We start from the raw sequence: 17,381 nt of genomic DNA, 5'->3' as shown, positions 1-17,381 counted from the left end.
TAGAATAAAAATTTCGTAGATTTTAGTTCAATTATACTATGTATACATAATACATAGATAATTCCGTTAGTAACCGAAAATGTATGTAGATGTAGTGAAGACAATTTTTTTTACTTATTTAGCATTGATTTTAAATAGGCAATTGCTATGGTCTCTAAAGAATAATACTTAACTTATTTAAAAAAAGTTAAAAGTTAATATTTAATTAAAAAAATTATAACAATAAATCATTTTTAAATATTTAAGATGACATATTATTTTTCTGTTAAGAAATAGGTATAAATGGGCACTAGACGAGAGACAGAGTAGCTAGCAACGTTGCTTTCAGAGTGCTTCAAATGGCGGAGAAGAACCAATCCCACAAAGAGAATCACAGACCAGAAACACACAGAAGACAGTTCAATTAGAGTGAGAAAGAAAGAGAGACATACCCAGAACCACATTGACCGCCATTAAAAGCGCTTCCCCCTTTTTTTAAGTCTTAGCATCACTTACAAGTTACAAATAATCATATACTCCCAAACACGCCATAGTCCCTCATGCTTCCCTTTTAGCACTACAAGGCTTCAAAAAAATCTCAAAACCCAAACAACAACGCTAGGTTCTCGAGTTTCCCACCATTATCAACAATAGACCCGGTTCGGGTTTTTCAGTTCCTTACGGTTCATTTCGGTTTGTTTCTCTTTCTCAGTTCATGGAGCACGCCGCACTAGACTCCATCCAATTCAACGAGCAAATCCAGGGGCTAATGGCTCCGGCGCCGGAATCCACCAACTCCTTCACGGCGCTCCTCGAGCTACCTCCGCCGCAGGCCGTCAAGCTACTCCACTCGCCGGATAAGGCTCCCACCGGTTCCGAAAAACCGCCCTGCCACGCCAGCATCCTGAAACCCTACCCCTCCATCATGAGCATCATCGACGGAACCCGCAAGCTCACGTTCCCTTCCAACACCGCCCTAATCGAGCGCGCTGCGAGGTTCTCCGTGTTCGCCGGAGAGGGACCGCTGGCTCCACCGGTGGCGGAGGTAAAAAACGAGCCGCGGGAAACCGATTCCAACCCGAGCTCGACTCAGTGCGATCCTGCGGTTGAGAACAAGGGCGCGAAGAGGAAGGAGCGAGAGAAGAAGGTAGTTCCGAAAACGCTCTAATCGATAAAACCGTTCCGATAAATTAGGGTTTCTGATTTTTTGAGCTAATTTAGGGGGCGAATTCGGTGGTTATGTGAAAAAAACGCAGGTTAAGGCGAGGTCGAAGAAGAGCAAGAGTGTCGCTGCCGCTGAAAGTTCCGGCGACGGCGAGAAGCTTCCGTACGTTCACGTTCGCGTTCGTCGAGGTCAAGCCACTGATAGCCATAGCTTAGCAGAGAGGGTAAACGTAATCTGTTTCTTTAATTATAGTCATTAAATTAAATTTTGCCTTAGCAAAAAGGTTTAGTAATGATAGTTTTTTATTTTAAAAATTAATTACTTGTACTTTTACTTTTGCAAGTTATATTTATTAATTTTATATTTATTTATAATTTTTATTTAAATTAATTGATTTGGTTTCAGGCAAGGAGAGAGAAGATAAATGCTCGGATGAAACTTTTGCAAGAGCTGGTCCCGGGTTGCAACAAGGTCGGTCCATTCCCCCTTTTACTCTTTAACCACTCTAGTTGTTGCAATAAATAAATACTAGAAGTATTAATTAATAATTAATTTGAACTTTTTTTTGGGTTTTCTGTTTTATGATTATGTTATGATTTTCTGTCTAATTTGTCTCCGAAAAAGTGCAATTGTCTCTGGTTACGGGGTTTAAGAAAGGAAAGCACGAATCGGATTTTGTTCGTTGTCACCTTTTAGCCTCAAGAAAAAGAAAGTGTATGCTTTTACCTCAAAAATAAATAAAAAATAAAAATGAAGCTACGCCGGCAAGTTCCACCAAGTCAGATATACGGGTGTCTTTTTTGAAAGTGGTCGTCTTTCCCAACAACGTCGTCGTCTCAACTTCTTGCACGCTTCTTCTTTAACGATATCGTCATCGTGGTTGTTGTCTTCTTTTTCTTTTATTTTTTTTATTTAATTTCTTTTTTTTTTCTTTAGTCGCTTTTGTTATCATGATAGTCATCTTTCTTTACAAAAATTTTAATTAACGTACATAAATTTTGATGTATAATACAAAAATTTTAATACATAACATAAATTTTTAAAAGATTACATATTTAAAATATTAATATTTAATTAATAAAATATACACATAACATAAATATATAATACAAAAAATTTGGTATATAATACAAAAAATTTTAGTGTATTTTAATATACAGTACAAAAATTTTTAAAAATTATATGTCCAAAATATTAATATCTAATAAATTTTTGTGATTTCTAATAAAAATTTTTATGGTAAAAAAAAGTAGAAAAAAAGAAAAACAATGAGGCATGTGTATGTTTTTTTTGTTGAACTTAGTTAGGAAAAGACTTGTACATGGCAACGGAAAAAAAACCGCTCATTACTATTATTTACTAATGGCATTTGCGTATTTTAACCCTTCTTTATCTTATTTGCGTATTTACTAGTGGCCTTTTCTTTCATTATTGGATTAAATTAATTACAACTTACAACTTAGAGTTTCTGAAGGTTAAATTTGTCGTTCCAACTTGATCTTCTGTTTTAGGCTTTAGCCTTTTAGCATGTTTGGAATGAAGAAACGAAGTCACTCTTACCCAAGCTATTTTAATAATTAATTTTACCATACAGAAGCAAATTTTACTATATAGTCCAAATAATACATAGGATGTATAAATTGTTTATGTAAATTTTTTAACATAAACGTTTAAAATTGTTTGACTCAACCTGTCAACCACCTATTATATCAAGAGTCATACAAACATAGTTGATTATGTAAATAAATAATCATCAAGATTTTAATTTTTAAAATTTCCAAGCATACCTTTATGATATATCCAGTTAATGTTGCATGGAGTTGGAGGTAACTAATAGAAAAATTTCTCCATCGTCCATTTGGTTTCGTCCCAGTAATTTATTTCTTACTTTGGATTTTAGACGTTAATTGTGAAAGAACCTGTTCTTAACCTAGACAAAATTTCACATCAAGACAAGGATGTTACCCTAAAATTGAAGTATCGTGACTTTTTATTTTTCTACAAATTAAATTTCTTTTTTAGGAAAGGACAAAAGATATACGCTACATGAGGTGTAACAGGACAGTTGGGGTAATCCTCATTGGTTTCTTTCCTCAACCTTCTGGCTTATAGAAGAGACAGGAGGGTCGCGGTGTGGGGGCGAGAAGAGAGGTTTCTAGCTGGATTTCTGGCTTCAAGTGAGAGACACATAGTTGGGTGTGTTGAAAGTTTGGGACTCTAAGGGTGTGTTTGGAAATGCTTAACTTAAACTTATTTCAATAATTTTTATTTGTATAACCGATTTTTAAAATAATTGATTATGTGATAATCAATTTATGTTTGAATTATAATCTTTTTTAAAATATTTCTTTCTCTTATAAGCTGTTTTTTAGCTTAAATTTTAGTTTTGATTATAATATGTTTAAAAGATTTTACCCAAACATGATTATTTTCTTGCAAAAGACTCTTTTTTTGGTGAAAATAAGTCTTACGTTGATGGTTTCCAAACACACCCTATGATATGTATCCATGGGTCCCCTAAAGGGAAGTTTAAATGTTAAACCAGCTTGTGATGGTGATGGTTCCATCATCTCACCGGGTTTGGTATCCATCAATCATTTAGGTGATTAAGAAAATGGGATGAGGAAAGAATGCATGCCTTTGGTAGTGCATCTACCCAACGGAGGGACCTAACTGGCTTTTAACATTGTACTTGATCAAAATCAGTTCCACCTAAAATTAATAGATACCTCTATCTACAAAATTTAAGTTTGTACTATGGGTTGTTGTGATAATGATATTTTCAAGTAGGGCCTTGAATTATCCTATCTTGCAAGTCTGTATTGGGACACTGGATAATTTATCAGATGGCAACATTGATGTATTGGGGTTGCAAAATATAATTTTAACATTAGAATCATGGTTAATTCCTCCCCAAGATTTTGCACTCTTAAATGATTTTCGCCCATCATTACACGTGTCTCTTCTTTTCATTTGTTTCTGTATCTTTAGACCTTATAATCAGGATTTAGTTTGAATGTAGCTTATCTGAATCATGATGCAGAAAACAGATCATTCTGCTTTGCAGCAATGAGAAAAACTAGTGTGTATTAACCAAAATATATAAATCTAGTTGCTGAATGTTTCTCAACATTTGAAAAGAATCTAATTGGGACACTTAAATACAATTATCCCTTTGTATTACTAATTCATGTGTTACTTTTTATCACGTTTGCATCAAGACTATAATGTTTTATTCTCTCTTTGATCCATTAAGTTGAAATTAGCTGAGATGACAAAGTTTGCTTAACAGATATCAGGCACAGCATTGGTTCTGGATGAAATCATCAACCATGTCCAATCTCTACAGCGACAAGTGGAGGTCAGATTCTGATGTAGGAAATTGTTTTGGCACAAAATGAGAATTGAGAAGTGGCTGTTAGCAATCTGGTTCTTAGTCTAACTGGATAATGCAACAATCTTTGTCAATGTTTGATCTACCAAGTGAACTGTAAACGTAAACATATATAAAATTATTGCGAAGAACTGTGGATCTTTCTATTGGAACACTCTGCAGTTTTATTGACTTATCCCCATCAAACTTTTTCTCATTCTGATTTACTTATGATCTCGTTTCAGTTTTTATCAATGAAACTAGCAGCAGTTAACCCAAGAATTCATTTCAACCTTGACAGCATAATGCCTAATGAAGTAAGTATTTATGAAATGATTTTATTTTCCCCATTTTCTATTCTGCTGAAAAAGAATTTAAGTATGTTTCTTTGTGGAGTAATCTGAACTATCTTAACATGGCTTACTTTGGGCTCCAGAAGGGAGATTCCATCTATTATTCCTTGAAAAAATATTTAAGTATTATTTCTCAGTAAAACACAAATGCTTGCACTCAATTATCTAGATCCATTATAGTCGCTAAGTGAAATTTCTCAGGGGAATTTTACCAAAGGACCATTGCATTTGCTCCTCCATTCCATAAATTGATGGTAAATGTCATTGAAAATAATGCTTGAATGTGTTCAGTTGGAGTTGGCATAGGTTTTGTCATTTTTTAGATGAAGCAACCGGTCCACTTCGGCCAATTCAGATTTTATTTACTTTCCAACTGCTGATAAAATTTTGTTTGCCAACTTAAAGGGGGCATCTCTAATGGACAGTAGCATTCCTAACATGGTTTCACCCCTCATGTGGCCGGAAATCCCAAACAATGGAAATAGAGAACAATATCAGCAACCATGGCAATTTGATGCATTCCAGCAACCAGTTTGGGGAAGGGAAGAAGAAAACACCAATTTCATGACTCCAGAAAACTCAATGTTGAGTTATGATTCATCAGCTAATTCAGGTAGATACGGGTTAAGCTTCTATTTCACCGGCATCTTCTGAAACAGCACATTAAATTTTTCTCCAATTTAAACTCATCGCTTTTCCTACCAAAATACTACATTGGTTTCCTTAATAGGGATTGCAGCTGTCTTTGCATTAATGAAGATCACAAACAAATCTGGGAGGGGATGCTAATGAATAAGATAGCGCATTCAAGCAGTTATCGAACAAACTAGAAAACTCTTAAATTTATTCAAATTAATACATTTGCATCGCTTAGACAAGTACATGGCTGTTATTAAATGTGTCATGAGAGCATGGGAATTCTAAATCTGATTTTCTTTATATTTATTTTTTGTTAAATTACCTTTGAATTTAACAACTAGATTGTGATACAGTACCTCTGCAATCGAATCAGTTGAAGATGGAGCTCTGAAGGGAGTACAGAAGTGGTGTGACTAGTAGCAAATAGCCTAGTATTGTATATATCAATATAGTATTAGCAGTTAGCAGTGATTTGAGGAGCCTCATCATTTGCAGAGTTTCCTTGTCTTCTATTTTGTCAGTCAGTTGGAAACTTGGAATTTCTTCAGCCAGCAAGGAAGAAGAATTGGTATGCTATTTTTATATAAAATATTGGTGTTACTACTTACTATGTATACCTACAGTGGGCATTCAATCAATGAGGTGATTGAGTCTGAGTGATTCAAATTGTAAGATCATTTCCTTGAACGCCACTGTAACTTAACTATCATTGAAGTTTGTTGCTTTGTCCTTTAAGTGCTCCGAAGAGGGTTTGTTCTTCTGTGAAGATTTTTTCATGAACAAGTTACTCCAATTCTATTGTGATCCGTTGTTCCCAACAATGGTGTAGCACCAACTTGCTAGGTTTTATTTTGATTCTGCACCGATTTTGCATTGTCATATGGAAGACTATATAATATTTAATTATGAAACTATTGATGATTCATTCAAAATGCGATGGATCATTCGGAAACACAGCACTTAGGCAATGATCTAAAATTATCAAATGTCCCATTAAAACGCTGTATCAAAACAGAGAAGGAAAAGTTGAAAAAATGCAGCGGGAAAGACCGTAGCAAATCTGAGTTGTACCAGAAATCTAAAGGCTATATTTTCTGTTTCTCTTGTTTTTATTCCGTAAATAGGAAAAACTTCAAAAACTAAGCCATAAATAAAAATTGTTTTTTCATGAAGTTGAATTTTATCTATTTATAATATATTAATAGAGAATTCAAGGTAGTCCCAAAATTATTTTTAAATTTTTTATTTCACTCTATGTTATTATATAAGATTTTTCTTCTAAGTAGCATAATCTTCTATTTTTATAATATACCATATTTTTTTTTATTGTATTTTTATTTCTTCATAATAACCCATATTTGTATAATGTCATATGATTCTTTTTTTAATATTATTTCTCTTTATTAGTTATAGTTGAGTTATTAGTTATAAAATTAGCGTTTAATCTTAACTTTTCATATTCTATTACTCTTTATTTTTATATAGGTTATATTATTGTTTTCAATGTTAATGTTAAGAGTATATACCCATTTTGGGCCTCTAAGAATTTCAGATTGAACATTTTAGTTCCCAACTAAAATTAATTACTCGATTGGTCCCTAACAATTAATTCCGTTAGTCACTTAGGTCCTTTACTCCGTTAATTCTAACGGAGCACAAAATAGTTTCTGACAACTCTAACAGGAGACAAAATGGTCCCTGATCTTCTCTGTTTGAAAACGACACTGTTCTCTCTCAATTTCCATCATATATCGCATAACACTAACAGTCTAATACTGTAACTTCAAACTACACAATGCACACTCTATAAATTTAATGTTCACAAGAAAAAAAATTCTCAACTTGTTCTCAACCAATTCATACTCAGGAAACTAATGCATATGTCTCTGAACTAGTTGTCGTCTTCGATGGATCCCATGAATCCAAACAGCAAGTCTGATTTGTTAAGATTCGTCGTCGTCGTTGCCATCTCCCTCCTCCTATGCCCTAACATCTCCATGACCACATTGTTCACCACTCTGATCGCTTCCTTCAGTTTCTTCTCCGAACCAATGTTCAGTCATCGCTTCAGTTTCCATATGAGCGGCAACGACGACATTGCTCGTTGTAATAGCTTGGATGTGAGGTCGAAGCTGTCTGCCAACTTGGACTTCGGAAAAGAAGGAATGGTGCACTCGGTGTCTATTTCAAATGAGAATTTGCATATGATGTCGAAGGAGAATCTTTTCATAATGTCCTAATGTCTAATAATCTATATTGCTTGCTGGAGAGTGGAGAAAGGCGTGCCCTTGGAGTAGTTGTGGAACTTGGTCTTGAGTATGTCGTGGACGTTGTCGGGGTTGGAGGTGATGTTATCAAAGACGTAGAAGTGGATGCTTTTGGTGGGTGAAGTGCAGAAGAGGTGGATGTACCAGTCACAAAGATTTAGGAAGTGTGTGGTCTATGACATGTTGAGGTAGGTGCGACACGTGTGACAATTACACCATGGATTAATCTTGGAGTTAAAGAGGAGGAAGAAAAAGATGGAAAAGAAGACTGTGAAGGTGAAAAAGGAGAGTATGAATGTTAGGGTCATGCGAGATATGATAAAAATTGGGGAAAAACATTGTCATTTTCGAATAAAGGGGTCAAGGATCATTTTGTCCCTTGTTAGAATTGTTAGAGATCATTTTATCCCATGTTAGAGTTTTCAGGGACCATTTTGTCTTCCGTTAGAGTTGACGGAGCCAAGGACCTAAGGCTACATTTGTTTCTAAGAACAGGACAAGATAAGATACTGATGGACAAAGACACAAAATTTTGTATTCTTGTATTCTGTTTTGTGATAAACTAGAATAAATTATGAAAATTCAATTTATTCTCATTTTTTTATTCAAAAAATTTGAGATGAAAAATATAACAATAAAAAATATAATTATGAAAAATTAACAAGAATAATGAAAGAAAAAATAAAAAATAAGTTGTATCTCTTGTTAGTGTCTTAGTGTCCTTCCTGTCAAGATGGACACAAAATACACTAATTTAGTATCTCTGGACACATTGTCTCTGTCCATGTCTCCTCTGCCAAACACGATTTTGTGTCTCAGTGTCCCTGTCTTAGTGTCCCTGTCTCTGTAAACAAACGCAGCCTAAGTGACTGACGGAATTAATTGTTAGAGACCAATCGAGTAATTAATTTTAGTTGGGGACTAAAATGTCTGGTTTGAAATTCTTTGAGGACCAAAATAGGTATATACTCTAATATTAATTATTTTAATTGATATAAATTTAATTAAAATCTAATTCCTTCTCTCCTTTCATACTCATTACCTCTTCTTATCTTTACTATATAAATCAATATTTATTTCATTTTTTTCCTCTTCTTATGTTTACTATATAAATCAATATTTATTTCATATTTTTTTTTATCTCCTCTCACATAATTTCATATCTGTTTCTCTTTCTCTTTCTCTTTTTCACTCTCCACTCTTGCTAATTTTTTGCATAACTAGAATTTGGTTGATGACCATAATTTTTATTTTTATTTTTTTAAATTATTAAACGTATGTACTAGATGATTGTATGATTGTGTTCATTAATTTTTTTCATTTTTTGTGTAATTGTATTAATTAGTTATATAGTGCCTTTATCGTCTACAATCTACATATCACTTCTTTTTTCTTTCAACGATTTATATTTTTAATATCATTTAGTTGAAACAATGTTGTTAAAAATACATGTTATTATGATTCATAAAAAATAAAATTTAAAAATCAAATATTATTTTTAATTATCAAAATATTAATAATATTCATACTTATATTTTCTCTAATAATTTTATCATTGTATTATAGTATTTAAATATAACCTAGAAAAAGATAAAAAAAAACAATAAACAAAAGTAACTATTTAAAAATAAAAAAATAATGATATGAAGTAAGGTGAATAAACTCAATAGATTGTTTCTATTACTTATAGTACAATTTTTGTATAATTTTATTAATTTTATAATTTTTAAATTTTGAATTAATTTTTATTATTTTAAATTATTATTTATCACCAACCGTCATAAAAGTTAATAGTTGGGCTACACATTTAAGCCTTATTGTATCTAAGTCTAACAAAGCAGGCCTAACACCAAAAGAACCCACTCTCATTAAAGAGTGTGGTTACATGCGCCAGAAACCTCAAATGTTACCACTCCTTTTCGCGCTCTAATATGAAAAATTATTCGTTACTCAAACTCAAAATTGCAACAAAGAAATTTCAAATTTCTCCCAAAATCTCTCAAATTCTCTGCGAAAACTACTGCAGAATTTGGTGGTGCATTTGAATTCATCAACAAAAAACACACAAAAATAAGAACAAAGATTTCGCAAGGTACTGAGTAAACTATTGTTATTATATTCAGTTAATTTCTCGTAAATCTCACATTTCTACTAGTTCGATTTAATGTTTAGTGGATCAAGTTCGTTCATTTAGTAGATCGTGTTTCTCTGATTCTATTTTTTCTTATTTTTCTCCATAACTAGGACATCAAATAAAACTGTGTTGTTAGCTTATTGGTTATGATAGATAATTTGATTCATCTCTTAGTTTAATTGAGTTCATTTGCATGCAGAAATGAATTGAATGTGTTTTTCTTGCTAATTGAATATTTTTGACTTTTTGTTCAAATCTGAACTAAATTCGGTTCATTTGTGAATTAATTGAGGTTCACTTGATACTGTTGTTAAGTATTGACAATTTTTTATTCCTTACAGAAAAAATGAAAAAGATGACCATCTCAAAAAAAGAGAAGCGGCATTACAATGTAAGCATATATACACATTAAATCAACTCTATTTTATATTATAAATATATCATAATATAATGTTTCAAATCCTAGCAGAAAACTTACGATTTGAGATGCTTAACAAGATCGATAGCTAGGGTGTTCGCCGAATTAAGTGAAGAAAAGAAAGCTATCGTTGAAGAAATGGAATTCGGTGCACTGAGATATATCCCAGAATTAAATATCTCGCACAAGCTCTTGAGGAAATTGATTCTTTGCTTTGATCTCTATCATGGATCCTTGGACACTTGCTATGGCAAAATCTACATAACCCATGACAAGATAGGATGCACTGGGCCTAAATTTAGGCGGTATTATACTTTTCATCTTTTACATTTGTATTTTTTCTATTTTATCTTTTTGTTGTTTTTATATTAATTTGTTTATATTAAAATATTTCGGTTCATTCATTTAGTAGTGGCAAAAATTTTTGTTCATTTTCGGTTAATTCCTTAGTTTATTTGAGATTAATTTGGATATAGAAAATGAATTCGATGTGTTCTTGTTGATGATTGAGTCTTTTTGATTGCTTGTTCAAATCTGAATTGATTTGTTCATATTAAAATATTGTAAGGGATAATTTTTCTGAAAAAGTTGCGTATAGCAAACTGAATGAGCAACAAAAGGAGATTGTTGATAGCTTCAAAGGTGTTACTTTGGCGTTTGACAAAATCTGTGATGGATATGAGTGTTGAAGGGGAGGGAAACTTGCTGAAATTCAAAATGACTTTCATCGTCTTCATCCAGAAATGCTTCTTGTTGCTGACAATAGTAAGCACAATTTCTCCGGTCCATAAACCACCTGTCCTTTATGTGGAGACAATCTGACAATGGAATTGAGCATCTCATGTGCTGAGCTTCCTGATCAAGGGGATCAAAGCCCAGAGAGCATGACACAAACTTTTAGTTGATGATTGCGTCTTTGTGTTAATGATAATATATTTTTATGAAATGAAGTTCCCTAATCCAGAAGCAGATGATGCTCCCGAGCCACCATGGGTGGAGTACTGGATACGGAGGAGAGTGGTCAACCGGATTGTCTTTGAGACAAATTATGAAATGGTAAATAAAAAAATTATTTTCCTTGAAATTTTGATTCAGGTACTTTTTAAGAACTGTGAAAAGAGCATAATTGGGGGGGGGGGGGATAGAAGAAAAGAAGGGAAAAACAAAGGAAAAGAAGAAGAAAGAAAAAAAGAAACTTGTCATCTTACATTTGTCTTCGAAAGAAGAAACTTCTTTTGAATATGAGTATACTTCTTTCCATCACTTATCAGAAACTATCTATTTATTTAAAGTTTTATATTATTATTTTACCAAAATTTTTTGTATGTGTTGTAGAGAAGAAAAAGAAATGGAGAAAACACCACCAAAGAAAGGAAAAAAAAAACCACAAAGAGTAGCAAAAAAAAACAAAGCAAAAAAAGGAAGATTGTTGATGAGCGGATAATTTATACGCTTTTTGGCATTATTTTTAGGTAGTTTTTAGTAGGATCTAGCTACTTTTAGGGATGTTTTCATTAGTTTTTATGCAAAATTCACATTTTTGGACTTTACTATGAGTTTGTGTATTTTTCTGTAATTTCAGATATTTTCTGGCTGAAATTGAGGGACCTGAGCAAAAATCTGATTCAGGCTGACAAAGGACTGCTGATGTTGTTGGATTCTGACCTCCCTACACTCGAGATGGATTTTCTGGAGCTACAGAACTCCAAATGACGCGCTCTCAACGGCGTTGGAAAGTAGACATCCAAATTTTTCCATCAATATATAATAGTCCATACTTTGTTCGAGTTTAGACGACGCAAACTGGCGTTCAACGCTAGTTTCATGCTGCATTCTGGAGTAAAACGCCAGAAACACGTCACAAACGAGAGTTAAACTCCAAAAACACGTTACAACTTGGCGTTTAACTCCAAGAGAAGTCTCTACACGTGTAAAGCTCAAGTTCAGCCCAAGCACACACCAAAGTGGGCTCCGGAAGTGGATTTCTGCATTTAGACTTATTTCTGTAATCCCTAGTAACTAGTCTAGTATAAATAGGACATTTTACTATTGTATTAGACGTCTTTTGATTGATCTTTAGTCAGTCTTTGACCAGGTCCTTTTCCCTAATTTCGAATTTCATATCATATTTTAGAGGCTGGCCATTCGGCCATGCCTGGACCACCATCACTTATGTATTTTCAACGGTGGAGTTTCTACACACCATAGATTAAGGTGTGGAGCTCTGCTGTACCTTGAGTTTTAATGCAATTACTACTATCTTTCATTCAATTCAAGCTTATTCATATTCTAAGATATTGCTCGTACTTCAACCTAATGGATGTGATGATCCGTGACACTCATCATCATCCGTCCCTATGAACACGTGCCTGACAACCACTTCCGTTCTACAAGCGAAAGCTAGAGTAAATATCTCTTGGATTCCTTAACCAGAATCTTCGTGGTATAAGCTAGAATTATTGGCGGCCATTCTTGAGAATCCGGAAAGTCTAAACCTTGTCTGTGGTATTCCGAGTAGGATTCAGGGATTAAATGACTGTGACGAGCTTCAAACTCGCCATTGTTGGGCGTGGTGACAGACGCAAAAGAATCAATGGATTCTATTCTGACATGATCGAGAACCGACAGATGATTAGCCGTGCTGTGACAGAGCATTTGGACCATTTTTACTGAGAGGATGAGAAGTAGCCATTGAAAACAGTGATGCCCTACATACAGCTTGCCATGGAAAGGAGTAAGAAGGATTGAAGGAAGGCAGTAGGAAAGCAGAGATTCAGAAGGAACACAACATCTTCATACACTTATCTGAAATTCCCACCAATGATTTACATAAGTATCTCTATCTTTATTTTATGCTTTATTTATTATTATTTTCGAAAACCATTTATAACCATTATAATCTGCCTAACTAAGATTTACAAGATGACCATAGCTTGCTTCACACCAACAATCTCTGTGGGATCGACCCTTACTCACGTAAGGTTTATTACTTGGATGACCCAGTGCACTTGCTGGTTAGTTGTGCGAAGTTGTGACAAAGTGTGATTCACGTTTGAGAGTGCTACCAAGTTTTTGGCGCCATTGTTGATGATCACAATTTCGTGCACCAATTGTTCAGACGGATTCAGAAAAAGCGAAACTAAATCCGAAGATTACTAAGAATCAGAAATAATTATTTTTTGTTATAAATATATATTCCATTTTTATTTATTGATTTTTTTTACTGCTTGTTCAAATTTGAAATAATTTCGATTCATTTGTGAATTAATTAAGGTTCACTTGATGATGCTGATAAGTATTGATAATTTCGGTTTATTTCTAAGTTTATTTGAGGTTCATTTAGTTTAATTTCACTTGGATTTGCTGAACTTGTTCATGTGTGCTTGTTAAGTTAGTTATAGCTCTAATATTTGTCAGTTGTATACAGGTGATGTGTTTTTGTTGATGATTGAGTCTATTTGACTACTTGTTTAAATTTGAAATAATTTTGGTTCATTTGTGAATTAACTGAGCTTCACTTGACTACTTGTTTCTTTGCTTGTTTTCGATCATGAATTGTATGTTCAAATCATTTAAAAATTTCGGTTTATTTATTTTTTTAATTAAGGTTCATCCTGATTTTAAATCAAAAGTTTTTGTATGAATTGTCAGAAGTGAAGAAGCAGAGGAGACGAGTAAAAAAAGAAAACAAAAAGAAAAAAGAATGAAGAGAAAAAATGATAGTGCTGCAAAAACAAATGTTGCTCCGGATGACCGTGACTTGACGGACGTGCGACATGATTTATCGCAGACGTAAGATTAAGTTTCTTATATAAAGTTCTTTTTCTTTCTCTGTTAAATTTTCCTAAAATCTCATATATTTTCTTTGGATTTATTGAATTATATATATATATATATTTTTTTTTTTTTGCTTAGACTATCGACTATAAATTTGGGTGGCAAAAGTGAACATGTGTTTCAAACACAAACAAGCTTGGTATGGTCTGTAAACGCATCGAGCAATACCAAGTAATTCCTATTAACATTTATTTACTTCTTCTACTTTTAATTAGAATATCTTGGTTGATGATTTTAATTTCGTATATTTTTTATTAGAGAAAATACCCCTGAATCCCAAATTACATTTTTTTAGAAGAAAAAAATGGCATGGAAAAAAAGGAAAAACAAAGTTTACAACCTCCAACTATGTAAGTTGAAATACTTACGTTGGTATTTTAAATTTAGGTAATAACTTTTGTTTAATTATTGACATAAAATTTTTGTTTAATTATCAGTAGCCCAGCACCTGATCCTTAAGAACAAATCCTTGTGGTTCAAGAAGAAAGTCAATCTCAACCTCTGGATAAGTGAGTTTTTCAATTTACTTTTCTATTTCTAATCAATGTGCAGATTCACTTAGTGCATATTTTCAATTCACTTTTTTATTATAATCATTCAACATTAACTCCTTTCTCGTTTACCTTCATTAGAGTTCCAATTACAATTGCTCTTCCAAGTTCTCTTGTGGAAAAGATAAAACAACAAAAAATCTTTACCTCTGTCCCTTCGAAAACTAAAATAGAAGAAGCTTTTGCTAATGAGTAAGTTTTAGTTAAAACACTTTTTATTAGTTTTCATACTATATAATAATAATTTAGGTTTTGAAACACATTACTATGTAATCTAGCTACCAGCCCCAAGCTCAACAGCAAGTCCCGGTAAAAATTTTGAAAAGGAAATTAGAGCAGAAACTCCTTTTAATGTGTATGTTTTAGTTAAAATATAATTTGTTAGTTTTGATGCTATATAATAATAATAATAATTTTGGTTCATTATTAAACACATTCCTGTGTAATCCAATTGCCCTTTGAAACCCCAATAGCAAGCCCCCGAAGAAACTTTGGCAAGGCAAATGGAGCAAGAAGCTCCTTTTAATGTGTAAGTTTTACTTAAAATCATTTTTTAGTTTTGATGCTATATAATAATAATTTTGGTTCATTATTAAACACTTTTCTATGTAATCTAGCTGCCTTCCGAAACCCCAACAGCAAGCTCCTGAAGAAACTTCGACAAGACAATCAGAGCAAGAAGCACCTCTTAATGTGCAAGTTTTACTTAAAATCTTTTTTATTAGTTCTAATGCTATGTCATAATGGTTTTTTATTCTTTCAAAAACTTTTCTCTATCATCTTGCAGTTCTCTCTGTCCTTGGCATTGAGAAGATGATGTACCTTTGTTCAGCCTTGACATAAGTCCACCGACCTTTCAACCCATAGTAACACAACTTGAAAAGTTATTAGAGGTGGTGATGGATGCTGGAGTGACAGCAGCATTGCAATATACTGAGGAAACCAGTGCTGAGCCAGGTTTGAGCACCCCTGAAGGGTACAAGACTCCGGTGAAAGAAAAAGAAATAACAGAGGAGCTGAAGGAGAAATGTTATAAGTGGATGATGCAAATAAAGGTTAACGAATAAGGGGAAACCAATGAGTTTGAAATCGTATTCATGTTGGACCACAAAGCTCATTTAGAAGGGGTAGATGCCACTTTTGTCTCTAAAACCCAAACAAGACGTAGAAAATACGGTAAAATATTCGGCTATTACATTAAAATTAATGATTTTTTTAAAAAGTTTTATTCCCATATATCTAATAAATTTTCGTCCTATAGGTGGTCTCCGCAATGTGTATGCTTCTCAACAACAGAAAATATCACAGATTTGATAAAGAAATATACTGCGTACTGACAGATACTGTGGTAGGTCAAACTTTTTATTCCTTAAGTAATTTCAATTTATTTATTAGTTTAATTGATGTTCATTTGAATCCAAAAATAAATTCGATGTATTTTTGTTGATGATTGAGTCTTTATATTTGCTTGTTCAAATATGAACTAATTTCGGTTCATTTCTTAGTTTAATTGAGATTTATTTGAATCCAGAAATGAATTTGATGTATTTTTGTTGATGATTGAGTCTTTATGATTGCTTGATCAAATCTGAAGTAATTTCAGTTTATTTTTTAGTTTAATTGAGGTTCATTTGAATCCAGAAATAAATTCGATGTATTTTTGTTGATTATTGAGTCTTTATGACAGCTTGTTCAAATTTGAAATAATTTCGGTTCATTTGTGATTTAACTAAGGTTCACTTGATATTGTTGATAAGTATTGACCAAATTTGTTATTCCTTAAGTAATTTGGTTCATTTATTAGTTTATTTCAGTTCATTTTGCAGAATTTAATGTTGGGGAAGCATAACCACGAATACATTGATCCAAACACTATAAAGACCTACCAGATCAGTGAATTTAAGGACTACCTGCCTTTTCTTGACAAAAGAAAACTAGCATCGTATCCATTTGTACATTGTGATTTTTGAAACTTCTTTATTAATTCTGTCGTTTGCTATCATTTAGACTGAAATATTCTATTCTTTTTCCAAACTTTAGTTGTTTACACCAGTTTGCCATGGAGGCCATTGGTGGTTGTGGATTGGTGATGTTAAGAAGAAGGTCTTCCATGTGCTTGACCCCATCAAGAAAAAAGATATACCTAAGGAAATAATAGCTTTAAACAAATTTGTTGTAAGTTATCTCTTATTTCTAGCCATTATCAATCACTCCTTGTGCCTGATTGAGCATTGTCTGTGGGCTTGGTTTTGTTCAATTATTACTAAATTGAAGAGCACTTTTTGTATCCTTTTTAGGACTTAATAGTATCCCCATATGAGGGTCTATGCTAGGGCAAAATTTTTGATGCACAACGAAGAGGGTATTGAAACACCATATATTATGATCAGCAGTCAACGAACATCATATAAATCTTTCTTTGCTATAGTACTGTTATTAATATGTTTTACTGTACTTTTCTGTGTATCTCCTATTAATCATATTTTACTTTCTTATTTCTTTCATAGTTAAGATTGCGGAATATATGTCATGAAATGGCTGGAAACAATTGATCCCGAAAAGATAAAAAATGGAAAATACAAATGTAAAAACTGGAAACAGGTAAGTAATTTATAAATTAATAAATTTCAATTTATTTATTATTTCATTTGGGTTCAAATTAAGT

General features: G+C 32.9%; 1 protein-coding gene across 2 annotated transcripts; it reads left to right on the top strand.

Moving 5' to 3' along the window:
* The first annotated feature begins 317 nt into the window (after nucleotides 1-317).
* Nucleotides 318-6,244, top strand: LOC130963674 (transcription factor bHLH48-like). 2 transcript variants are annotated; one of them, XM_057889775.1, is made up of 7 exons: nucleotides 318-1,126; nucleotides 1,236-1,367; nucleotides 1,550-1,615; nucleotides 4,437-4,505; nucleotides 4,763-4,834; nucleotides 5,276-5,483; nucleotides 5,863-6,244. In XM_057889775.1, exons 1-7 carry the CDS (start codon nucleotides 695-697, stop codon nucleotides 5,898-5,900), a joined length of 1,017 nt encoding a protein of 338 aa, XP_057745758.1. In that variant the 5' UTR covers nucleotides 318-694; the 3' UTR covers nucleotides 5,901-6,244. The 2 variants fall into 2 exon arrangements, with proteins under 2 accessions (XP_057745758.1, XP_057745757.1); XM_057889774.1 differs by lacking the exon at nucleotides 5,863-6,244 and adding an exon at nucleotides 5,601-5,819.
* The last annotated feature ends 11,137 nt before the right edge of the window (nucleotides 6,245-17,381 follow it).

Source organism: Arachis stenosperma, chromosome 2 (genome assembly GCF_014773155.1).
Source record: "Arachis stenosperma cultivar V10309 chromosome 2, arast.V10309.gnm1.PFL2, whole genome shotgun sequence".
NCBI lineage: Eukaryota > Viridiplantae > Streptophyta > Magnoliopsida > Fabales > Fabaceae > Arachis > Arachis stenosperma.
The sequence above is the reverse complement of the archived record's forward strand: the minus strand, read 5'-3'. Positions and strand labels throughout refer to the sequence as shown.

Coding starts and splice junctions, on each gene's coding strand:
- LOC130963674 (XM_057889774.1), top strand. CDS start 695: ATGGAGCACGCCGCACTAGACTCCATCCAATTCAACGAGCAAATCCAG. Junction 4,506..4,762: donor CTCTACAGCGACAAGTGGAG/GTCAGATTCTGA, acceptor ATCTCGTTTCAG/TTTTTATCAATGAAACTAGC. Junction 5,484..5,600: donor TGATTCATCAGCTAATTCAG/GTAGATACGGGT, acceptor TTTCCTTAATAG/GGATTGCAGCTGTCTTTGCA.